General features: G+C 47.3%; 2 protein-coding genes across 2 annotated transcripts; one reads left to right on the top strand and one right to left on the bottom strand.

The window, feature by feature from the left end:
- Window positions 1-251: 251 nt before the first annotated feature.
- Window positions 252-22,266, bottom strand: LOC131852301 (uncharacterized). Its single transcript, XM_059202977.1, has 6 exons — window positions 21,955-22,266; window positions 7,858-7,974; window positions 6,183-7,039; window positions 4,294-4,445; window positions 2,417-2,603; window positions 252-650 (listed from the first exon to the last, which is right to left on the bottom strand). Exons 1-6 carry the CDS (start codon window positions 22,079-22,081, stop codon window positions 465-467), a joined length of 1,626 nt encoding a protein of 541 aa, XP_059058960.1. The 5' UTR covers window positions 22,082-22,266; the 3' UTR covers window positions 252-464.
- LOC131852298 (uncharacterized) lies at window positions 15,168-15,742 on the top strand. The gene has a single exon (XM_059202974.1). The coding sequence runs from the start codon at window positions 15,224-15,226 to the stop codon at window positions 15,653-15,655; it is 432 nt and encodes a 143-aa protein (XP_059058957.1). The 5' UTR covers window positions 15,168-15,223; the 3' UTR covers window positions 15,656-15,742.
- Window positions 22,267-26,412: the final 4,146 nt, after the last annotated feature.

Raw genomic sequence — 26,412 nt, 5'->3', positions numbered from 1 at the left:
TGTAAACTTTATTGATAAATTCACTTGAATCTTACAATAGGAATCTGATATGAAAATAAAAAATATTTGTACAATTAATTCTGTTCTTATGTACTTCAGCAGATTTCATACACATTCCATAATTCAATACCATACATACATAGTATCAAATTATTACATTTATTTATAGCCACGTAATAATTTTGTTGAATTGCAAAATTACAACTAAAATAATGGAGTTACCATTCAGAAAGCTGTATAATGAAACAAGCGCGTGTTCTTAAAATCAAAATATTAAAAAAATATATGTTTATTTTTTCTGCTAGTGAATAGACACAATATTATTTTTATGAATCTGTGCTAACCACTTTTTTTCTAATAGCATTTCAACGCTACTAATGTCTGCACAGATTAATTTAATTTAGCTTTCTCGTAAGACGTCAACCAATGAGCAAGTAATCACTACGTTTTGTGATAATGATAATTTACTCTGTGATTAAAACCGTATATGAGAGTACGAATATAGTCACCATCCACGGCTGCTTACTAATCGCACTGTTACACCAATTCCCCGTACAAACGCAGGCATGGAAACGTGCGTACAAAGATACGCCTCTTGAAAATGGTACCAGGGAAGCCATTGGACTAATTAGGCATCCATTGTCTACGTCCTGAAATTAAAAAACATATTCAAATATGAATAGAAATTGATGTCCTCAATTTTTCTTATGACTGGTAGAGCAATAAGCTTATCTCCTACCTGGTGGGATAACCGTCGCCGATCTATATGTAAGAAGCACCAATTAATGATGACGACTTAGGGTTCGAACCATAGAATGAATTACCGATTTTGTGCAGACGGCATTTAGGTAAAATTAGCTTATTTATATTGCGTAAGTTTCTACTTATATGTATCAGTTGTCTAGTACCCATAACACAAGATTTAGCTAGCTTAACTTGGGTCTAGATGGCGTTGTGTGAATTGTCCTGAGATTATTATTATTATAATGTATAAGAACAGAAGCGATTAGGTCCCAATCTGACAGGTTTGTTAGTTAGTTTAGTAGTTATCCGTAGATTCGCCACAATGACATAAAACAGTCGCTCTCGCTGTCTGTCCGTCCCTATGTATGCTTAAATCTTTAAAACTACGCAACGGATTTTGAAGCATTTCTTTAATAGATTAAAATAGGTTTAGAGTAAAATAGGTTTTTAAATTACTCTTCAATTTCTTTTCAATTAGAGTTTGTAAATGTTTTTGTAGAAAAAACTTAAAATAAAAAGAGTTAACAATAGTTGTGTAAGAAGCACTAATTAATGATGACGACTTAAGCTTTGAAGCCGGCTACCGCAAGGGAAACTCCAAGTAGCGGCCGTGACTTGTGACACGGGTGTAGGTTTAAAAGGCCCTTTTAGAATGCATTAACACTCACCTTCACTACTTGCAGCTTCCCCCCAGGCCCAACTAAAACCGGCATAGACCCATTTCTAATACAATTCACTTTAGTATCCAAAACACAACCGGCACGCTCTGCGCTCGTCGACTGAATGCCGCGGCTCACCCAACGGAAGAGGATTATTCAACTACCGACCTCCGTATTTATAGACCGAAGTCAGTGTAGTAGTTCGATATATAAATACTAGATGGCGCTATTTACAATATTTTTAATAATCTTTACATTGGGTACTTCATTTGTACTAAACACAAACTACCTTCTTTTAATAACATTTTAAAATATCGGACTTTTCTACAATATTGATGTGAACCCTAACATATGTATGTAAATTCTAAACAGGATTTCTATTTAGTTTCATTCACGGTAGTTCCATTTCACTCAATTTAGTTAAATCTCGTTAAATTTTATTAGATACTAGCTACTCGCCCCGGCTTCGCACGGGTGTACATGTATTATACATATAAACCTTTCTCTCTCTCTCTATTATATTATTCTCTCTCTATTATACATATAAACCTTTCTCTTGAATCACTATTAAAATACCGCTTCAAAATCCGTTGCGTATTTTTAAAGATTTAAGCATACATAAGGACAGACAACGACAGCGACTTTGTTTTATACTATACTAGCTGTCCCGGCAAACGTTGTGTTGCCTTAAAATAAAAAAAATAGATGTTGGTCGATTCTCAGACCTACTCAATACGCTCACAAAACTTCATGAGAATCAGTCAAGCCGTTTCGGAGGAGTATGGAAACGAAAACTGTGACACGAGAATTTTATATATAAGATAATGATATAAATATTTACTCCATTCAAATCAACAGATACATATAGTTACACATTTTATAACACAGTACCATTACCAAAAAAGGATCGCTGTTTAACTCATTCCACCTCATTCCACCTAATTCCATCTCATTCTAATTACACTTCATTGTACAGGCGAAAATGTGAATATTATTGTTCCAATCTTCGATACCTTTAACGCCATTTCCAGCTTTGCCATCCGCTTGCTGCCGTAGTGTTTCCCCATGACGGCGTGCTGTCTGTTGCGGCAGGTGCGCTGCGTGTAGATCCCGCTGAGGTCCACCCACCGGACGGAGCAGCCGCCGGTGAATCGCCCGAACACCGAGCGGGGCTCCAGGTCTGTCGTTATGTATTTATTCCTAGCAGGTTGAGGGTGCATGGAAATGAATTTATAGTTAACTAGCTGGCCCGGCAAACGTTGTTTTGCCTTAAAATAAAAAAAAAAATTGAGGTGGACTACCCCTACATTTAGGGGGATGAAATCCGATCCTCAGACCTACTCAATACGCTCACAAAATTTCATAAGAATCGGTCAAGCTGTTTCGGAGGAGTATGGGACGAAAACTGTGACACGAGAATTTTATACATAAGATATTGAATTTTAATTTTTTAGAAATGAGAGCCTTGGTGGTCGAGTGGTTAAGAACACTGCTTTACTTCCGACGGTTGCGGGATCGATTGCAGACACATATAAAAATATAATTCTTTATATTGGTTATCTGTGTTCATTTGTATTCACAGATATGATTGTTTGTATCGGTTTGGATGTTTACCTTTCTCTCTTTCTCTATATATTTATGAAAATATCATGTATGCCAGGAATATAGACAGTTTCAAAAGAGTTAGTGATTGCACCAATAAAAGCTTACGTAACAATAACAAACTGATTTTACCTAAATGTCGTTAGTAATTTAGTAATTCGTTTTATGGCAATTGCGTAAGGTTTTACAATAAACTACCAGAGTCTGTTATAAATCTTCCAGAAAAAAGATTTAAATGTCAATAAAATATTGAAAAAAAGTTTATAAAATTGAAGAATTCGTTAACGACAATAATGTTTTTATTTAATCCATGAATATTATCTGATTACACTAATAATGAGTGCGTAGCGATTTGTTGATTATACACACTTGTTATACTTAAAAATTTATGTAAAAAAACATCTATTAAAAAGAGCAACACTCAAGTTTCTTGTACATTCTTCTTGTGATGAAGTCTGCGTTCCGAATGAGTGGTAGAATCAAAATATTCAAATAATTCAAAAGTGCTTGAAATTAGTTTATTTGAATAAAGATTTCTATTTCTATTTCTTTATTTTCGACCTCCTTGTCCACCTTTTTGGATTATTTTTAGAAAATTTTTTATGCGATTTGATTTTGGTGAAATATGAATATTTAAAATGAAATGAAATTAATATATTATATTGCTTAGAAATGTGGTACATGTGGTTTTTAAGATCTTTTAGTTTTACACATCTTGTCATTTCTGACATGCAACAATTAACCTTAATATACCCTTGTTGAAAAACCCCATGCTGTAGTCTCGTGAGAAAACCTCGGCAGGAAGTTCATTCCACACTAGTACGTACAGTACGTTATATACATGACACGTGGAACTTAGGTTGTGGAATGAACTTCCTGCCGGGGTTTTCTCACGAGACTGCAGCATGGGGTTTTCAAGAAGGTTATATTAAGGTTTCTTAAGGGTCGGCAACGCGCACGTGACCCCCCTGGTGCTTCAGGCGTCCATAGGCTACGGTAACCATTTACCATCAGATAGGCCGTATGCTTGTTTGGCACCATAGTAGTATAAAAAAAAACTTACAATTCTTTTGGTGTTGCTGGTACTCATGGTCGGACTTACCAGGTGAGTCAAAAGCTTGTTTGTCCCTTGTTCCCTGTGCTATAAAATTAAAAATAAAAAGAGATGTGTATGAAAAACTAACACGTCCACATATCGACAATATTTCCTATATGTGGCGATCAAAAGCTTATTTGTCCCCTGTGATATAAAATAAAAAATAAAAAGAGATGTGTATGAAAAACTAACACGTCCAAATATCGACAATATTTCCTATATCTGGCGATATGGCCTCTCGCCCGAGGGTCCACTGGCACCAGTGGCAGGAAGTCCCCGGCGAATGCATCTGCGCAGTACGCATTCTGGGGAACAGCAGTCACATCCAGTCCGCAAACGAAGCACTGCAACCAATGTATTGTTCATTGTACATGAAAATTTTTTCTATATTTATTGATGGAAAGAAGATTAAGAGTGGGGAGACCCTATAAAAGGCGATGCCTTCTGGGCACCAACACCACCCCGACACTTTTACACACACACACGACACCGTCCTCGCCGGCGAAGACGACGACCTCAAACATACAATATCGCGCATTCAACCGCCTGCGCGCGCCCGGGTGCTCCACACCGGCGTCCCCGGGCGCCCTTCCGATCGATCCCCCGTCCAATTCAAACGGGGATCCAAATTACGACGGCCTGAGCCGAGGTTCGAACCCCTAGTGGTGCCCTCAGACTAAAGTCGTATCCGTCAGGCAGGAGTTGGCCTTCAGCCGCTCCATAAGTCCTTCCGCGGGTTTGGAGTGCCATCTGCACTCGCCCCCTATCGTCCGGTGAAGCTGTAAAGGCCAACTGCGGCCAAAAGCATTAGAGTAGACCTAAAAATAAGGCACCGACACACTCTCGCATTGTGATTTCGACTGTTAGGTCGTTACTCTGCTAGTTTAGCTATCGGTTATAATATTTCTAAGTTCATAGTGTTGTTTTGTTTGATTTGAATTGGAGGTTAATTATTTCTGTTTGTAATTAGTTTTCGTGGTTAATTATTTTTGCAGTATATTGTGTGTTCTACCGAATATACAACGGACTGTGTTCTGATGAATTGTTTGACATGATGCCTACGGCATTTTGATTCGACAGGGATTCATCCCCACACGCTAAATTTACAGATGTATTTGTGGAATGAACTACCTGCCGAGTTTCTCGAGAGACTACAGCATGGGGTTTTTCAAGAAGGGTTGTTTTGTTATAAAGTTATTTTTCAGGCGTCCATAGGCTACGGTAACCGTTTACCATCAGATGGGCCGTACTTGTTTGCCACCTAAGTGGTATAAAAAAAAAAATAAACGATGTAAGAAGTTATCATTTTGATTCGTATTAGTTCAATTTAGATGTATTGTTAAACGGTTACAATTAAATTGTTTTGTTATAAAGTTATTTTTGAGTTTAAACTATTTACAACTGTAAATATTAAAAAAAAATCATCTTTATTTCCAATAATCTAACAATTCACGCGGACGAAATCTCGGGGAAACTACGGCAGTGTGGAATTTAACTTTCATATTCTAAAATAAAAGTAGCCTAAGTTACCCCTTTTTACATCAGCTACCTGCCAATAAAAGTCCCGTCAAAATCGGTCCAGTCATTTCAGAGATTAGCCGGAACAAACAGGTAGACAGACAAAAATTGTACAAAATATTATTTTGGTGTACGTACCGTATTTGATATTCATATGCATGTAGTAAAAAACGGTTATATCAATGTTACAAACAGACACCACAGTGCGGTTTTCTAGAAACTTCTCACCACGCACAACCACATTGTGGAATCACCTTCCAGCAAGGGTATTTCCGAACCGATACTATATTGAAACCTCAAAGAAAAGTGCTTATTCCTTTTTAAACGGCCGACAACGTACTTGCAATACACCTGGTGTTGCGGGTGCTCATGGGCGGCGATAATCACTTACCATGAGGTGAACCGCATGCTCGTTTGTCCCCTGTGTTATAAAAAAAATAAAGATGATTATTATTATTAGTTGTACAAAACTCAACTGCGTAAACTTGGTAACTCATAACTAAATTGCTATAAACACCCCACACTAGCGATGATTATTTTACAAGTAATACAAAAGACACTACCTTGGCTACAACTGTTGCATTCTGGAAATCGTCTTCTGTAGGGAACGTTGTAGTCTCCTCAACCTCTGTCGGAGTCTTGCACGTCGGTATATTGTACTTCCTTAACGTCTCATTGAACATTCGCGTCAAATTTGACTCGTAATCATACGTTAAATTCGATATAATATCTAGAAGAGCCGGTACGTCCAATGCCGATCCGGTTGATGTACAATTCGTTGATCTATCAGTTGTTGCTTGTACTCTTGCATATATGTTCATCTGGGTTGTTGTTTCATCATAATTTTCTGATTTAGAATTGTCAACTATAAATGTAGTAAATGACGCGTCAGTTATGGATGCACTAGTTTCTAACTTTACTTCAGGCAACGTATTAGCTTTAGATGATGCAATATCGTCAGGCAAATTAACAGTTTCAGTTGTTACATCTGTTGCAAACGATATATCAGTTACCAGAGGAGATGTAACAGGTACATCAGTTTGACGCGGCATACTGTTAGTTTCATCTGTCTCTTGTCTATGCACTTCATCTAAAGATGGAGTTCTTGTCAATGGAACCCAGGATGATCGACTAGGCAGAGTAAATTCTAAACCATTTTCATCTATTAATGTAGTAACATCAAGAATTGTCTGTTTATCGGTTGCAATGTCTCTTTTGACGTTGTTTATAAGTTCGTCTATCAAGTCATCATATATTTTCTCGTCTATGACTTGGAGTTTTGTTAACCCAGTGTATTGATCTTCAGTAACAGTATCTGGGCGTTCTGTTTCTGTATATCGACTAATGACTGTAGTGTCAGTATGTATTAATGTTAATTGATTGTCTATTTCTCGATCAGCGAGTATCTGTTTCAAAGCACCTGAGAATTAAAAATTTAAATATAGTTCTTGTGGACTTCATAGTGTAGTGCTGGATACTTAAAAGCTACTTTTTTTTTTTTTTACTTTAAAAAGAATGTACATAAATTTGAGTTGTTAATTTTGTCATAAGAAAATATACGATTTTATTTTACTCTTTTTTGCATCAATTTATTTTACAAGATGCAATAGCTTTCTGTACATGTATAAACAACCGACATATAAATATATATGTCCATACATATACAATATTATCCACCACAATAGTAATTTGTAACTTCCAACAAAGATATGAGGATATTGGATGTGGGTACTAGATATCTGATACGTATTTGTAAATTTTTTTTTCATAAATACATAATATACCAACCATAGACAATGCTGTTGTTTTCTCTAAGTGGCGAACATGACTTGCGGCATTGGAAGTCGAGTTTTTTTATCTCAGTTTTTGCAAACTTATTGAACTAGACATCCGATCCGAGTCTGCCCGTGTTGAATAATATATTTTGTTATATTATTATTATATTATATATTATTATATCATGCAACAATTCACACAGCGCCATCTAGTACCAATGTAAGCAGAGCTTGTGTTATAGGTACTAGATAACTGATATAAATACTTAGATATTTTTTTTTTCTAAATGATGATGATGCATATATAGAAAAAACCAAGATCGATACAAATAATTATGAATACAAATGTTTGATCCGTGCGAGGAATTGAACCCGCGACCATCGGACGAAAAGCACTATACTAAACCGCTAGACCACCGAGGTCGTCTAAAAAGATAAAGATGATATTCTAAGATCTGTTTACCTTTGACATCTTTTATTTCTTGAGGACTTAGTGTACGCGGGGGGGTGTTGTACCGCCTCATTTTGGAGAAATCAATGTCGTACGACTTGAGGTCTCCTGCTGTTGCCGGGATGACAGCTACACTGACGTAATAGAGAGATTTTAATATTCTACTGTTAGAGTTCACATCATTATTGTAGAGCTTTAGCTAGCTTAACTTGGGTCTAGATGGCGCTGTGTGAATTTTCCTGAGATTATTATTATTATTATTATTATTATTATTATTGTAGAAAAAATACGATATTTTAAAAAGATATTAAAAGAATGTAGTTTGTGTTTAGTACTAATAAAGTATCCAATGTAAGGATTATTACTAATAATACTTGTAAATAGCGCCATCTAGTATTTATAGACCGAACTACTACACTGACTTCGGTCTATAAATACGGAGGTCGGTAGTTGAATAATCCTCTTTCGTTGGGTGAACTGCGGCATTCAGTCGACGAGCGCAGAGCGCGCCGGTTGTGTTTTGGATACTAAAGTGAATTGTATTAGAAATGGGTTTATCCCGGTCTTAGTTGGGCCTGGGGGGAAGCTGCAAGTAGTGAAGGTGAGTGTTAATGCATTCTAAAAGGGCCTTTTAAACCTACACCCGTGTCACAAGTCACGGGCGCTACTTGGAGTTTCCCTTGCGGTAGCCGACTTCAAAGCTTAAATCGTCACCATTAATTTGTGCTTCTTGCACTACTATTGCAGCTCTTTGTATTTTAAGTTTTTTCTACAAAAACATTTACAAACTCTAATTGAAAAGAAATTGAAGAGTAATTTAAAAACCTTTTTTACAGACTATACTATACAGATATGACACTCTACTCGCTCCATCTTCGCACGAGTGTACATGTATTATATATATAAACCTTCCTCTTGAATCACTCTATATATTAAAAAAAAAACCGCTTAAAATCCGTTGCGTAGTTTTAAAGATTTAAGCATACATAGGGACGGACAGACAGCGAGAGCGACTGTTTTATACCATTGTGGCGAATCTACGTGTAGAGGACAGCGTGAAATAACGTAGAATAAGATCAATAATAATGTAAAATTAAAATACAACGCGTAATATCATATAGATAAGTTTAAAATAATGTAAATGAAACGAACAGTATGATATATGAAAAAACGAGCAATAATATATGTAAACAGTATTCAGTTATGTAAATATAAGCTATATGTTCAAATAACTATAACGAACTAGATATAAGTAATGTTCCTGTTATAGTTGTAGTATTCCACTATGGTTAAATGTAAAAATCGATGTAAGTTAAAGATAATTTACCTTATATTTATAAGAAATACTATTGTGATGATTATGTATGTGTACTTTTTAGATAGAGAATTATGCAAAGTTCACATGTAAATAAGAATTATAAGGGGGAAAACGTGTTACAGAGGTAATAACATCGAAAAACTCCAAAAGTCATAATGAAAATTAACTTTAGAATCGAGCTAAAAACACGGAGCTCACAATAAGGTATTGCCTCCGGAATACGTAACCAACGAAATTTGTATGAAAAATTGTCGCTTTCCAGTTTGTTGCTTGTTGAGTTTACCGTTGGTCGTGTGATCCTCTGTGAGACTCCGGTTCGCCGTCGAGTCTCCAGAGTGAGCCCCGCAACTGGTGCCCACTTGCGCAAACTGTTGAGAGCGATACAGTGCGTAATCCAGCTACACAAAGTGTACTTTGTCTAGCGAGAGAACGCGCTAGGATTGCAGACCGAATTTGTTGACGCAAATTCGTTGCTGCAATCCACTTGCGACTGTCTTACAGTGCGATCACCTGCCCTTTCAGGGCGGAATTCCCTACTTTTCGGTAGGTTCGTCGTGGGGTTCCAGCCCCCACACCACCCTCTTCCACCCCTCCAGTCCCCTTTCCTAGTCCATCACCCTTTCGTGTCGTGATGTCGCAAAGGGGCAAAGCCCCCAGGAAACCTCCTGACAGGGGAGCTCCCCGAACTGTTGTGCGTCGGGATCTGAGGAACCCGACCAAACTGGTCCCCGCCACTGAGCTGGGGACCTTCCACGCTCGCCCGGCATCCAAGGGTACCCCCTCTGCCCTCGCGGGAAGCGGCAATGATGCCGCCGACCGGGAACCAGGCAGAGGGGAAAGATGCGCGCAACCTGGCCCATCCAAAAGACGCGCACCGCCGTCGCCGACCTCGCCCGCTAGAGGCGACAAACGGAGGGACGTAGAGGAGTCCCCCCCCCGCGACCTCGACCTAGTGAAGGCGCCGCCGACGCCGAGAATCCGGCTCGTGGACAAGGGCTACCAACCCTTACCGTCCCAGTCGGGTACCGTGCGGCGAAAGCCCTCACCCCCTCCGCGCTCACCCTCCCCCCCGCCGGATAGCGGGAGCGAGGAGGAAGGGGAAGACAGGCGTTTTTACGGCGACGTACATGCGTCGCCTGCGACCTCGCCTGAGCCTTCGCCAGCACCCTCGCGTGTGCCCTCGCCGCTACCTCGCTCCTATACGCTAGATAGGGGCGAGTATGATGCCACGTCATATGCGGCACTTGAATCGGTGCCACAATCGCCCGAGCCGATGCTCCCCCCCGTCCCCTCGCCGCGACGACGAACCCCGCCGTCCTTTGCGGCAGTAGTGGCAGGCCCCGCCACCCCAACCCCCGCCACCACGGCTCCAGCCCCGCAAATGCCCTCACAGGGTAAGGTCGCCGGTACGGGCGTAGAACCCACCACAGGGAGAGGCAAATACCCCCCCATAGTGGTAGAACGCCTCCCTAACTGGACGCGCCACTTCGACCAGCTCAGGCGCGTCCTGGGGGAGGCTCCAAATGCACGACCCTTCGGCAGTGGGGTCAGATTCCTGCCAAGGACGGACGACGAATTCCGTGCCGTCCAAAGGTATTTAATAGAGGCCAGCGAAAAGGACCCAACAATAAGTTGGTACTTTTATAGTCTGGCCTCCGAACTGCCCACCAAGGTGGCGATAAGGGGACTCCCAGCCGACACGCCCAATGAAAAGATTGTGGAGGCACTGCAGGAGAAGGGGTTCGGAGTGCGGCTAGTGCGGGGCATACCCGCGCGTCGCGGCCGCCCCGGCTGCATTTTCCACGCCCAACTCGACCCCATGCACAGGGACGAGCTCACACGCTTGTACGCGACGGATGAGCTCCTGTACATGCGGGGCGTCGTGGTTGAGGCGTGGAAGCCGGCATCGGTGCTGCCACAATGCCACAGATGCCAGGCATTCGGCCATGCATCGGCCAATTGTCACCGGCCTGTAAAATGCGTTCGCTGTGGTGGGGAGCACCCGGCGGCGAACTGCGACAGGCCGCGTGACCAAAAGCCGACCTGTGCCAACTGCGCAAAGTCACACACCGCCAACGACCGGAAGTGCCCGGTTTATAAAAGAGAGGCCCGGCAGAGGGGAATCAAACCCCGTCCCCCCGTCCCCACTGCGACGTCGACGGCGCTCACGGCGCAGCAACGGCGGCGCAACAATCCCACCGCGGCGCCTCGTACATACGTCGCCCAGGCTCCCCCTCCCGTAATAACGGTCGAGGAAACCGCCGGCGCCAACCTAATGGCGCCGGCTAACGAACCGACGCAACGAGGCGCCGACGACGGTGTAACTAAAAAGCGCCGCCGCCGAAGACGCGGCAAGAAGAGGCGCGGAGTTGAGCCCGTGACGGCATCAACCCCAATCCCCTTCCTACCTGATCCCACCCCAATATTTGCGTACAACGCACCCCCCTCCCTTCCCATGCATGCCGTCCCAAATCAGGGCCCGCGTGCAGCGCCACGTCGCCGCCAGGCGGCGCCACCGGCACACAATGTGCCGAGAGTGGCATTCAAGCCGCTTTTGGCGGACGTAAGACGCGCACCTCCCGCGCCTCCCACATACACCGCATACCCCGCGCCGCGTTCGGCACACGCCGCGCCCGCGCCCTTCACACAAGCGCCCGTCGACAGAGCACTGAACATGCTTATTAGCCTGTTGACGGAGCTGCTAACTACGCTCGCGGCCGGCGCGGACACAAAGTCGGCGGCATTAAATGGATTGGCCAAAATCCAACAGTACACAAATGGCGGGTACTAGCCTGCGCATTGTGTACTGGAACCCCGGGGGAATAAAGGATAAAGTCCAGGACCTCCGTCTCCTAGCTCGCACCCAGGATGTGCACATCATACTCCTGGGTGAAACGAAGCTCACAGAAAAGGAGACGTTGAGGGTGCCTAACTACCACGTGTATAGACGCGACGAAACGTCACCGGCGGGCATTGCGTACCGCGGTACGGCGGTACTAGTCCGTCGGGACGTAGTCCACGTGGAGTTAGAGCGCCCCGAGTTCCGCGTCATGCGCTCCATAGGAGTCAGCATCAACGTCGACGGCGCGGAACTGAAGGTCCTGGCTGCTTACCGTCCCCCGGGACTGGAATTCAGCCCCTCCGATGTCCGGAACGTTCTGGATGGGAGGAGTCCCACCCTGCTTATGGGCGACCTAAACGCGAAGCACACGGCTTGGGGTTCCCGTCTGTGCTCGCCGATAGGTCGAAGACTCCTCCAGGATTCGCAGATCCATGGGTACGAGGTGTTGGGCCCAGCGCACCCAACCCACGTACCCTCAAATCCCACACATAGCCCAGACGTTCTGGACATTGCCCTAGTGCAGGCTGTGCCTTGCCCGGTCTTACTGGAGGTGCTGTACGACCTTGACACACAGCACCTCCCAGTTCTAGCCACGCTTGACCTCTCCACCACCACCACACCGACGAGACCGTCGAGGCGGCGGATGGATTGGCGTGTTTTTCGCGCAGAATTGGAGCATCTACACCTCGACGGCGAACCATCATCGCCAGCGGGTGTCGAAGCCGCCTCCACACTCATAACGGAGCGAATCCGCACCGCAGTGAAGGCGGCAACTACCACAATAAACGTGGCTTCTCGCCGTCGAGAGGAATTGCCACACCATCTGCGCGAAAAACTCGCCCGGAAAAAGAATCTCCGTCGCCTATGGGCCCGAACCCGTTGCCCGCGGGTCAAGCGTGAGCTCAACTGCTTGGCTGCAGAGCTGTCGGAGGGAGTGCGGGATTGGCGTGGAGCCGCCTGGGATGGTGTCATATCCCGGGCTGGCGAACACGATACCGACCTGCACAAACTCAATCGACAGCTCACCAATGCACGACCCCCCGTCTGCCCGTTGCTTGACGAGACGGGCAGACGTCGTTACGCAGCCCAAGACCGGGCAGAAATCCTGGCACAGCACTTGGAGGGGCAATTCACGGCCAATCCAATCGCCGCCGACGCACCCAGCACTGTCGTCGAGCACCACGAGCGAGTCGTACGTCGCGTATGCGATTTCCGTACCGCTCCGTCGCCGGACGTAAACGAAGTGAGCTTCGTTTCGCCCGGCGAGGTAAGGCGGCTCGTCAGCCGCCTGCCGAAGCGCAAAGCGCCCGGAGCGGACGGGATCAGCACCGCCGCGCTCGCACAGCTGCCCCGTAGAGCCCTAGCGTGTTTAGCTAGGCTCTACAACGGTATACTCCGGACCGGCCACTTCCCTACCAACTGGAAGTTGGGTAGAGTCATAGTCCTCCCGAAACCCGGCAAGGACAAGCGCCTGCCGGCAAGCTACCGGCCCATCACTCTGCTCTCGCACGTAGCAAAGTCGTTCGAGCGCCTCCTGCTCCGCCGCCTGAGACCGACTCTGTCGCCTCGCGACGAGCAGTTCGGTTTCAGAGGCGGACACTCGACGACTTTGCAGCTGACGCGCGTGCTCCACCATATGGCTGTCGAGCACAACCGCGGCCACTACACGGTCGGCGTATTTCTCGATATAGAGAAGGCGTTCGACCGTGTGTGGCACGACGGTTTGGTGTCAAAGCTGCTCGACACCAACACGCCGTCAGCATACGTGCGAGTAGTGGACTCGTTCCTCTCGGGCCGGAGCTTCTATGTTTCGGTCGAGAACTGTGACTCTACCACACGCCCAATTGCCGCCGGAGTCCCGCAGGGCAGCTGCATTTCGCCAGCGCTCTACGCGACGTACACAGACGACATCCCCACCTTGAGGGATGAGCTCCGAGAGGGAGAGAGGGATGTCGTCCTCGCTCTTTTCGCCGACGACAGTGCCTTCCTTACGTCGTCTCGCCGAGCCTACGCAGCCGCTCGCAAAATGCAGCGGCTGTTGGACCTGCTCCCCGAGTGGCTGGATAAGTGGCGTACCACCGTTAACGTGGGTAAAACGGTAGCGCTGCTTACCCGCCCCGGGTGCAAATGCCCGCCGCCCCTCTTACTGAGAGGCCAGCCCATACAGTGGGAACGCACAGTGCGTTACCTAGGGGTAGAAATCGACCGGTCGCTGCGTATGAAGCCGCAGGTGGACCGGGTTGTCACCCAAGCCAAGGCCGCGCGCGCTATGCTGCGACCGGTCTTACAATCCAGGCTGCAGCTGCGGACGAAAGTAGGCATTTATAAGACCTACATTCGTTCGCGGCTCACATATGCCGCCCCCGCATGGTACGCACTGTGCTCGGCCTCACAGCGGCGGAGACTGCAGGTCCAACAGAACGCCGCCCTCCGTCTGTGCACAAATGCCGGACGGTACGTCCGTAATGACGTGATCGCCCGCGACCTCAAGGTCCCATCGGTGGAGCAGTTCGTCGTCCGGTTGACGCGCGCGATGTTCTCGCGCGCGGACAGCGGGCGCGAAGCGCACCTGCGCGACCTCGCCCCTCTCCACGCGCGCCCACCGGACGCCACTCGCGCGCTCCCGCGCGACCTACTCTCCACCGAGTGATCACGTCATTTACGTGACGTGGCGGCGTTAAGCCGGCTCGGCGAGCGACTTATAGTCCTCTTACACGACTCCCTCAGCCGGCTGCTGGGAAGCAGACGGCTTCCGGCCGGCCGGCAGGCCGGCCGGTAAACGAACGACGCTGGGGTGGTATACCCCAGCAGTATGCCCGGGTAAGGAGCGTAAGCTCGGGGCCCGTACCCAGCGGTCCATATAAAGGATCAGCGGACGACCCGATAATAATGAAAAATTCACAGACGACATCCCCACCTTGAGGGATGAGCTCCGAGAGGGAGAGAGGGATGTCGTCCTCGCTCTATTTGCCGACGACAGTGCCTTCCTCACGTCGTCTCGCCGAGCCTACGCAGCCGCTCGCAAAATGCAGCGGCTGTTGGACCTGCTCCCCGAGTGGCTGGATAAGTGGCGTACCACCGTTAACGTGGGTAAAACGGTGGCGCTGCTTACCCGCCCCGGGGGCAAATATCCGCCGCCCCTCGTATTGAGAGGCCAGCCCATCCAGTGGGAACGCACAGTGCGTTACCTAGGGGTGGAAATCGACCGGTCGCTGCGTATGACGCCGCAGGTGGACCGGGCCGTTACCCAAGCCAAGGCCGCGCGCGCTATGCTGCGACCGGTCTTGCAATCCAGGCTGCAGCTGCGGACGAAGGTAGGCATTTATAAGACCTACATTCGTTCGCGGCTCACATATGCCGCCCCCGCATGGTACGCACTGTGCTCGGCCTCACAGCGGCGGAGACTGCAGGTCCAACAGAACGCCGCCCTCCGTCTGTGCACAAATGCCGGACGGTACGTCCGTAATGACGTGATCGCCCGCGACCTCAAGGTCCCATCGGTGGAGCAGTTCGTCGTCCGGTTGACGCGCGCGATGTTCTCGCGCGCGGACAGCGGGCGCGAAGCGCACCTGCGCGACCTCGCCCCTCTCCACGCGCGCCCACCGGACGCCACTCGCGCGCTCCCGCGCGACCTACTCTCCACCGAGTGATCACGTCATTTACGTGACGTGGCGGCGTTAAGCCGGCTCGGCGAGCGACTTAAACAGTCCTCCCACACGACTCCCTCAGCCGGCTGCTGGGAAGCAGCCGGCTTCCGGCCGGCCGGCAGGCCGGCCGGTAAACGAACGACGCTGGGGTGGCACACCCCAGCAGTACGCCCGGGCAAAGAGCTTATGCTCGAGGCCCGCACCCGGCGGTCCGTAAGGACCAGCGGACGACCTCGACTGACTATGAAAAATTAGCTTTCCAATTTGTTGCTTGCTGAGTTTACCGTTGGTCGTGTGATCCTCTGTGAGATTCCGGTTTGCCGTCGAGTCTCCAGAGTGAGCCCCGCAACTGGTGCCCACTTGCGCAAATTGTTGAGAGCGATACAGTGCGTAATCCAACTACACAGAGTGTACTTTGTTTAGCGAGAGAACGCGCTAGGATTGCAGACCGAATTTGTTGACGCAAATTCGTTGCTGCAATCCACTTGCGACTGTCTTACAGTGCGACCACCTGCCCTTTCAGGGCGGAATTCCCTACTTTTCGGTAGGTTCGTCGTGGGGTTCTAGCCCCCACACCACCCTCTTCCACCCCTCCAGTCCCCTTTCCTAGTACATCACCCTTTCGTGTTGTGATGTCGCAAAGGGGCAAAGCCCCCAGGAAACCTCCTGACAGGGGAGCTCCCCGAACTGTTGTGCGTCGGGATTTAAGGAACCCGACCAAGTTGGTCCCCGCCACTGAGCTGGGGACCTTCCACGCTCGCCCGGCATCCAAGGGCACCCCCTCTGCCCTCGCGGGAAGCGGCAATGATGCCGCCGACCGGGAACCAGGCAGAGGGGAAAGATGCGCGCAACCTGGCCCATCTAAAAGACGCGCACCGCCGTCGCCGACCTCGCCCGCTAGAGGCGACAAACGGAGGGACGTAGAGGAGTCCCCCCCCCGCGACCTTGACCTAGTGAAGGTGCCGCCGACGCCGAGAATCCGGCTTGTGGACAAGGGCTACCAACCCCTACCGTCCCAGTCGGGTACCGTGCGGCGAAAGCCTTCACCCCCTCCGCGCTCACCCTCCCCCCCGCCAGATAGCGGGAGCGAGGAGGGAGAGGAAGACAGGCGATTTTACGGTGACGCATGCTCGTCGCCGTCACCAGCGTCGTCGCCCGAGACATCGCGAGCACCCTCGCCACTACCCCGTTCCTACACATTAGATAGGGGTGGATATGACGCCACTTCTTATGTGGCACTCGAGGCGGTTTCACAATCGCCCGAGCCGATGCTCCCCCCCGTCCCCTCGCCGCGACGACGAACCCCGCCGTCATTCGCGACAGTAGCGGCGGGTCCCGCCACCGCGGCCCCCGCCACCCCAGCCCCTGCCACCTCAATTGCCCCGGCCCTCGCTCCGCCCCTCCCCTCTCAGACGAGGAACGCCGACGCAGGCGCTGAACCCGCCACAGGGCGAGGAAAATACCCCCCCATAGTGGCAGAACGCCTCCCTAACTGGACGCGCCACTTCGACCAGCTCAGGCGCGTACTAGGGGAGGCACCCAACGCAAGACCCTACGGCACGTGGGTCAGATTCCTACCTAGGACGGACGAAGAATTCCGTGCCGTCCAAAGGTATTTGGTAGAGGCCAGCGAAAAGGACCCAACAATAAGTTGGTACTTTTATAGTCTGGCCTCCGAACTGCCCACTAAGGTGGCGATAAGAGGACTCCCAGCCGACACGCCCAATGACAAGATTGCGGAGGCACTGCAGGAGAAGGGGTTCGGAGTGCGGCTAGTGCGGGGCATACCCGCGCGTCGCGGCCGCCCCGGCTGCATTTTCCACGCCCAACTCGACCCCATGGACAGGGACGAGCTCACACGCTTGTACGCGACTGATAAGCTCCTGTACATGCGGGGCGTCGTCGTTGAGGCGTGGAAGCCGGCATCGGTGCTGCCACAATGCCACAGATGCCAGGCATTCGGCCATGCATCGGCCAATTGTCACCGGCCTGTAAAATGCGTTCGCTGTGGTGGGGAGCACCCGGCGGCGAACTGCGACAGGCCGCGTGACCAAAAGCCGACCTGCGCCAATTGCGCAAAGCCGCACACCGCCAACGACCGGAAGTGCCCGGTGTACAAAAGAGAGGTCCGGCAGAGGGGAATCAAACCCCGTCCCCCCGTCCCCACTGCGACGTCGATGGCGCCCACGGCGCAGCAACGGCGGCGCAACAATCCCACCGCGGCGCCTACATACGTCGCCCAGGCTCCCCCTCCCGTAATAACGGTCGAGGAAACCGCTGGCGCCAACCTAATGGCGCCGGCTAACGAACCGACGCAACGAGGCGCCGACGCCGGTGCAATTAAAAAGCGCCGCCGCCGAAGACGCGGCAAGAAGAGGCGCGGAGATGAGCCCGTGACGGCATCAACCCCAATCCCCTTCCTACCTGATCCCACCCCAATATTTGCGTACAACGCACCCCCCTCCCTTCCCATGCATGCCGTCCCAAATCAGGGCCCGCGTGCAGCGCCACGTCGCCGCCAGGCGGCGCCACCGGCACACAATGTGCCGAGAGTGGCATTCAAGCCGCTTTTGGCGGACGTAAGACGCGCACCTCCCGCGCCTCCCACATACCCCGCGCCGCGTTCGGCACACGCCGCGCCCGCGCCCTTCACACAAGCGCCCTTCGACAGAGCACTGAACATGCTTATTAGCCTGTTGACGGAGCTGCTAACAACGCTCGCGGCCGGCGCGGACACAAAGTCGGCGGCATTAAATGGATTGGCCAAAATCCAACAGTACACAAATGGCGGGTACTAGCCTGCGCATTGTGTACTGGAACCCCGGGGGAATAAAGGATAAAGTCCAGGACCTCCATCTCCTAGCTCGCACCCAGGATGTGCACATCATACTCCTGGGTGAAACGAAGCTCACAGAAAAGGAGACGTTGAGGGTGCCTAACTACCACGTGTATAGACGCGACGAAACGTCACCGGCGGGCATTGCGTACCGCGGTACGGCGGTACTAGTCCGTCGGGACGTAGTCCACGTGGAGTTAGAGCGCCCCGAGTTCCGCGTCATGCGCTCCATAGGAGTCAGCATCAACGTCGACGGCGCGGAACTGAAGGTCCTGGCAGCTTACCGTCCCCCGGGACTGGATTTCAGCCCCTCCGATGTCCGGAACGTTCTGGATGGGAGGAGTCCCACCCTACTTATGGGCGACCTAAACGCGAAGCACACGGCTTGGGGTTCCCGTCTGTGCTCGCCGATAGGTCGAAGACTCCTCCAGGATTCGCAGATCCACGGGTACGAGGTGTTGGGCCCAGCGCACCCAACCCACGTACCCTCAAATCCCACACATAGCCCAGACGTTCTGGACATTGCCCTAGTGCAGGCTGTGCCTTGCCCGGTCTTACTGGAGGTGCTGTACGACCTTGACACGCAGCACCTCCCAGTTCTAGCCACGCTTGACCTCTCCATCACCACCACACCGACGAGACCGTCGAGGCGGCGGATGGATTGGCGTGTTTTTCGCGCAGAATTGGAGCATCTACACCTCGACGGCGAACTATCATCGCCAGCGGGTGTCGAAGCCGCCTCCACACTCATAACGGAGCGAATCCGCACCGCAGTGGAGGCGGCAACTACCACAATAAACGTGGCTTCTCGCCGTCGAGAGGAATTGCCACACCATCGGCGCGAAAAACTCGCCCGGAAAAAGAATCTCCGTCGCCTATGGGCCCGAACCCGTTGCCCGCGGGTCAAGCGTGAGCTCAACTGCTTGGCTGCAGAGCTGTCGGAGGGAGTGCGGGATTGGCGTGGAGCCGCCTGGGATGGTGTCATATCCCGGGCTGGTGAACACGATACCGACCTGCACAAACTCAATCGACAGCTCACCAATGCACGACCCCCCGTCTGCCCGTTGCTTGACGAGACGGGCAGACGTCGTTACGCAGCCCAAGACCGGGCAGAAATCCTGGCACAGCACTTGGAGGGGCAATTCACGGCCAATCCAATCGCCGCCGACGCACCCAGCACTGTCGTCGAGCACCACGAGCGAGTCGTACGTCGCGTATGCGATTTCCGTACCGCTCCGTCGCCGGACGTAAACGAAGTGAGCTTCGTTTCGCCCGGCGAGGTAAGGCGGCTCGTCAGCCGCCTGCCGAAGCGCAAAGCGCCCGGAGCGGACGGATCAGCACCGCAGCGCTCGCACAGCTGCCCCGTAGAGCCCTAGCGTGTTTAGCTAGGCTCTACAACGGTATACTCCGGACCGGCCACTTCCCTACCAACTGGAAGTTGGGTAGAGTCATAGTCCTCCCGAAACCCGGCAAGGACAAGCGCCTGCCGGCAAGCTACCGGCCCATCACTCTGCTCTCGCACGTAGCAAAGTCGTTCGAGCGCCTCCTGCTCCGCCGCCTGAGACCGACTCTGTCGCCTCGCGACGAGCAGTTCGGTTTCAGAGGCGGACACTCGACGACTTTGCAGCTGACGCGCGTGCTCCACCATATGGCTGTCGAGCACAACCGCGGCCACTACACGGTCGGCGTATTTCTCGATATAGAGAAGGCGTTCGACCGTGTGTGGCACGACGGTTTGGTGTCAAAGCTGCTCGACACCAACACGCCGTCAGCATACGTGCGAGTAGTGGACTCGTTCCTCTCGGGCCGGAGCTTCTATGTTTCGGTCGAGAACTGTGACTCTACCACACGCCCAATTGCCGCCGGAGTCCCGCAGGGCAGCTGCATTTCGCCAGCGCTCTACGCGACGTACACAGACGACATCCCCACCTTGAGGGATGAGCTCCGAGAGGGAGAGAGGGATGTCGTCCTCGCTCTTTTCGCCGACGACAGTGCCTTCCTTACGTCGTCTCGCCGAGCCTACGCAGCCGCTCGCAAAATGCAGCGGCTGTTGGACCTGCTCCCCGAGTGGCTGGATAAGTGGCGTACCACCGTTAACGTGGGTAAAACGGTGGCGCTGCTTACCCGCCCCGGGTGCAAATGCCCGCCGCCCCTCTTACTTAGAGGCCAGCCCATACAGTGGGAACGCACAGTGCGTTACCTAGGGGTAGAAATCGACCGGTCGCTGCGTATGAAGCCGCAGGTGGACCGGGTTGTCACCCAAGCCAAGGCCGCGCGCGCTATGCTGCGACCGGTCTTACAATCCAGGCTGCAGCTGCGGACGAAAGTAGGCATTTATAAGACCTACATTCGTTCGCGGCTCACATATGCCGCCCCCGCATGGTACGCACTGTGCTCGGCCTCACAGCGGCGGAGACTGCAGGTCCAACAGAACGCCGCCCTCCGTCTGTGCACAAATGCCGGACGGTACGTCCGTAATGACGTGATCGCCCGCGACCTCAAGGTCCCATCGGTGGAGCAGTTCGTCGTCCGGTTGACGCGCGCGATGTTCTCGCGCGCGGACAGCGGGCGCGAAGCGCACCTGCGCGACCTCGCCCCTCTCCACGCGCGCCCACCGGACGCCACTCGCGCGCTCCCGCGCGACCTACTCTCCACCGAGTGATCACGTCATTTACGTGACGTGGCGGCGTTAAGCCGGCTCGGCGAGCGACATAATGATTCCCGCCACACAACGCCCACAGGCGGCTGCTGAAAAGCAGCCGCCCTCCGGCCGGCCGGCAGGTCGGCCGGTAAAAGAACGACGCTGGGGTGGTTCACCCCAGCAGAATGCCCGGGCAAGGAGCGCAAGCTCGGGGCCCGTACCCAGCGGTCCAGTTAGGACCAGCGGACGACCCAATAATAATATGAAAAATTATTCCAGTACCAGTTCAGTATATTCCTACGCAGTACAGTATTATATATTCAGTTCAGTAGTTCAGTACGGTCAGCAAGTTGTAACTATCAAGAAATTAAACCAGTGAAGTAACCCTGGGATTTTATTTACCGGCCATAACACTACGGATAACTACTAAACTAACTAACAAACCTGCCAGATTGGGACCTAATCGCTTCTGTTCTTATACATTATAATAATAATAATCTTAGGACAATTCACACAACGCCATCTAGACCCAAGTTAAGCTAGCTAAAGCTTGTGTTATGGGTACTAGACAAATGATACAAATACATAGATATATATTTTTTTCGTAAATACATACATATTATATATAGAAAACACCCAGACCGACACAAACAGTTATACTCATGAATACAATTGTTTGTGTCGTGCGAGGAATCGAACCCGCGACCATCGGACGTAAAGCGGTGTGCTAAACCACTAGACCACCGCGGTCGTCTATGTAATGATTTGAATCTTTTTCAGGCCAATTTAGACTATTATAATTACATCTCTTAATAGTAATAGTACCTTCCTCTTCATAATGATCGTCGAAGTCATCATCGCTGCCGTCACCATCTTCAGGATCCTCGTATTGTTGGTACGGTGCAGCATTCTGGCACAAATATGTCGCAACCAGGAACAGAACCGGCAACATTTGAACCCGAAAGGAAAAACTCAGAAATTTTATATACAACTTGAAATTTTATAACATTATATGTATATGTTAAGAGATGTCGACAAAACTGATAGGTGACTGATGAATGAATGACAAGACGTTGAAATAGCAACGGTCAGTCAATTGCTGTTTCAGCAAAGAGTTTAGAAAATCTGTACCTAAAAAAAAGAAAGAAAATAGTTTATTTGGTACATAGTAATAATAAAAATATTTTTTAATTTTTAATTAAATTTTTTTTTACCAATTTTATAGTAGAATAGAATAGAATAGAATATAAAATCATTTATTCAAATAAACTTACATTGAAGCACTTTTGAATAGTCATCACATTTTTTTTTTAATCTACCGCTCTCTTTCGGAAAGCTGTCTCATCACGAACGAAGAACGAGCAGGAAACTTGTGTGTTGCTCTTTTAAATAATTTTATTCTTACTTTAGATTTTTAAGTTTAAGTGTGTGAATAGAAACTACCGATCAGCACTAATTCAATTAAATAATAAAATAGAAAAAACATTCAAAATGTGTATTGAATGTTTTTTACATATACATTACATAATATTATCTGCCGCTTCTTTTGTGGCGACATCCTTTTGGCCTTTTTTTATCTTCTATATGTGTACCATTGTTTTTTTTTATTATCTTATATATAAAATTCTCGTGTCACAGTTTTCGTTCCCATACTTCTCCGATAAACCCGCGGTAATCCGGCCCCTGTCTAATCCGGCCCCCCTTGTAATCCGACATTGTCTATTATTTGTTATTGAATATTACATACATATATAACATAGAATCTTATCACTGGATCTGTAATTTGTCGGATTACAAGATACTCTTTTGTAAAAAATTCCGGACTATAGGCAGAGGACCCTTAAGCAGCACTCTATAATCCGACAAAAACGATGGTCCGACACTGCCCTGCAAAACATTTGTCGGATAACCGGGGGTCCACTGTATATGTATATAATACAAAGAATCATCATTGGATCTATAATTTGTCGCATTACAAGGTACTCTTTTGTAAAAAAATTCGGACTATGAGGGGTCTTAGGCAGTACTCTATAATCCGACAAATTCGATAGTCCGACACTGCCCTGCAAAATGATTGTCGGACTACCGGGGGTCCACTGTAACTTTTATAAATGGCTTCCCAATGTATAGGCTTTTTAATCTGTGCCTGTTGTATTCATTCATTCATTCATTCATAATTTAAAAGCTGTGCTCTGGTCGGTGGAGCTCCCGCCACCTTCCACGATCTTCCATCAGTCCTTTTAGCTGTTGATACGACACGACTCCAACTTTTCCTTTAACCTGCTTGATATAGCTGTGTCTCGGTCTTCCCCTTCCTCTCTTTCCATCTATTTTTCCTTCTATAATGTTGTTAATTAGTTCGTCGTGTCGTATCAAGTGCCCAAACATTTTTCCCCTTCCCTGTTGTGTTGCCATAATAAAAATATAAACGTATGAATTTAAAATCACAGTCTATTAAGATTTTTTTCCTAAGTGTTGGATTGTTCTATCTGCGTTTATAGACATTATTATGATTTTTTTTTAATATCTTCCCCTAACCATATTTTTCATGACAATATTTTGAGAAAATATTGTAATTGCAATTAATAATAACGTTTTGATGACAAGTTGAAAACAAACGAATATAAATAACATAATTTGCGAAGCACTTTCGCTGCCGCATAAACGCTGTAAGAGCCGCAATCCATTGCAAAAGTTAGTTTTGGCCATAACACTAAATTAGCCCACATAATAGAGCGATGGCGGAAGCTGGCTGTACGAATTATGTTCCCTTGCCTCCAAATCCAAGCGACAAAATGGCGCCCGACTGTCTGGCGCCAAAATCTTTCCGAGCGAGCGACTTGAGAAAATCCTAAATACCTAATAGTAATTCAAAGAAAAATCGACTTTATTTACAAACTTATAAAATAGAATATTCTCTGTAACGAATATGCAGTTTCAGTATTGACTTTTCAATATAAAATCATGCGTTTTGTGCTACCACCGAATGCTCAACCAATGGGATATATACTTTAACGTTAAAAGATAGAGTTTATTTTCGTTTAGTTTTTGTTAATTTTGTTATCGACTGATACATTTTTCGTTGGCGGAGCTTTGTCTGGGTGGCGCCAACCCGCTGAAAGACGTTTGGAATGCATTTTGGACTTTCTCTCTTAGTAATACGGTTCATAACTTTATAATTTTAATGAAAGGCAACCCCTGAAGGGAACGGAGTTGAAAAGTTACATCCAGATTATACACAAATATATGAAGGTTGTTTTATTTCTTAGCTGCGTTCTTAATTCCAAAGCCGTAAGGTTGTAAATGCAACGTGAAATATTATATGCATATAAGAAATTCCGAAACTATATATTTACCGAATATAATCTAGGCAGTGATCAAATTGAATGAGTCATACATACATTATTCTATAAGCTATATCGAAACAAAGCAACATTTTCCCATTATGATTTCCATAAGACTTTTAGGCTAAACTTTTTATAAAATCGAAGTGACTATTTTTAATTTCAAATTAACGGATTTATACAAAATAAGTATGAAAGTATCTTAAATAAAGTTGCTGTCGCTATCTGTCCCTATATATGCTTAGATCTTTAAAAGTACCCACTGGATTTTGTTGCGTTTTTTTTTAATAGATAGAGTGGTTCTAGAGGAAGGTTTATATATATAATACATGTACACCAGGGCGAAGCCGGGGCGAGTAGCTAGTTAATATTATAAACGCGACAGTTTGTGTGTATGGATGTTTGTTACTCTTTCATGCATAAAACTACTCAACGGATTTTGATGAAACTTTACAATAATATAGCTTATGCATCAGAATAACACATAGGGTATAAATTAAAAAATATCTTTTTAATTTATACCCTATGTGTTATTCTGATGCATAAGCTTTATGTAAATTGGGTGAAATATAATGATAAATATCAAGTAAGTGTGATGCAGACGAAGTTGGGCGGACCAGCTAGTATTGAATAGAAATAGAAAATAGAAATAATCTTTATTCAAATAAACTCATTACAAGCACTTTTGAATAGTCATATTTTGATTCTACCACTCATTCTATATCATTCATCACAAGAAGAATGAGCAAGAAACTTGTGTGTTGCTCTTTTTTATAGATGTTTTTTATATTTATTTATTTATTTATTTTAGGTAATCAACAGCTTATACAATTTATAGACAATATATAGTATTACTTAGTTAGTAAAGCCAATAACAGATACTTCATGAATTTATCTTTAATATTAAAGTTATATTTAAATTGGTTATATAAAACAATACAGTTACACACTTAAACATTTAAACAGGTCAGAACCAAAGATAAAGAACAGGTAAGGGTAAGTACAATTAGTAAATCACGTTACAAATATAAATAATTACTCTAAATATATCAAGTAAGAGGCATGCGATAATCAACATAGAAATCGCTACGCACTCATTATTAGTGTAATCAGATAATATTGTCAGTGCTATGGATTTAAAGTTTTTCTATAAAAACATTATTATCGTTAACGAATTCTTAAATTTTATAGTAAGCTTTTTTGCAAAGGAACTATTTTATTTGACATTTAAATCTTTTTTCTAGCAGATTTATAACAGACTCTGGTATTTTATTGTAAAACCTTACGCAATTGCCATAAAACGAATTACTAACTTTAGCCAAACGACATTTAGGTAAAATCAGTTTGTTATTGTTACGTAAGCTTTTATTAGTGCAATCACTAACTCTTTTGAAACTGTCTATATTCTTCCTGGCATACATGATATTTTCATAAATGTATTGAGAAGCAACGGTGAGGTTGTTAACAGTATATACTAGGAGGCAAGTTCAGGGTATTTATTGACTGATGCATCTGTTTCGGTATGACACCTGTAGTTGAGAGGTCGATTGGGACTATTTTTACTTTTTGTAAGTGCCAGAATCGGGTTATTTCAGTTTGTAATTCTTTATATTTTGTTATTTTAATCACTAACTCTTTTGAATAAAATATTTTTTTTCCTTCTACAACATACACAAAATGTGTGATTAATTAGGTACCTGCCAATGGTTTCTATAGAGTATGGGACAGCTCATTTTAGGAAAGGAAAAAACTAATATATAAGCTGAATAGAGAAAAATTGTTTATTGCAAAATTTCTAAATATATAATGACAAACGAAAATACGACATTCCCATTTTTGAAAAAATGATATAGAAAAAAGAATTGTACAAACCTCAACAATGGGGTTTTTCAAGAAGGGTATATACATTAAAGTTACTTAAAGGTCCGCAAAAATGACG

Source organism: Achroia grisella, unplaced genomic scaffold (genome assembly GCF_030625045.1).
Source record: "Achroia grisella isolate CSIRO2021 unplaced genomic scaffold, CSIRO_AGI_Agris_v1 utg841, whole genome shotgun sequence".
NCBI classification, from domain to species: Eukaryota; Metazoa; Arthropoda; class Insecta; order Lepidoptera; family Pyralidae; genus Achroia; species Achroia grisella.
The sequence above is the reverse complement of the archived record's forward strand: the minus strand, read 5'-3'. Positions and strand labels throughout refer to the sequence as shown.

Coding starts and splice junctions, on each gene's coding strand:
- LOC131852298 (XM_059202974.1), top strand. CDS start 15,224: ATGACGCCGCAGGTGGACCGGGCCGTTACCCAAGCCAAGGCCGCGCGC.
- LOC131852301 (XM_059202977.1), bottom strand. CDS start 22,081: ATGTTGCCGGTTCTGTTCCTGGTTGCGACATATTTGTGCCAGAATGCT. Junction 7,040..7,857: donor AGAAATAAAAGATGTCAAAG/GTAAACAGATCT, acceptor TTTAATTCTCAG/GTGCTTTGAAACAGATACTC. Junction 2,604..4,293: donor TATTGTCGATATTTGGACGT/GTTAGTTTTTCA, acceptor TCAACCTGCTAG/GAATAAATACATAACGACAG.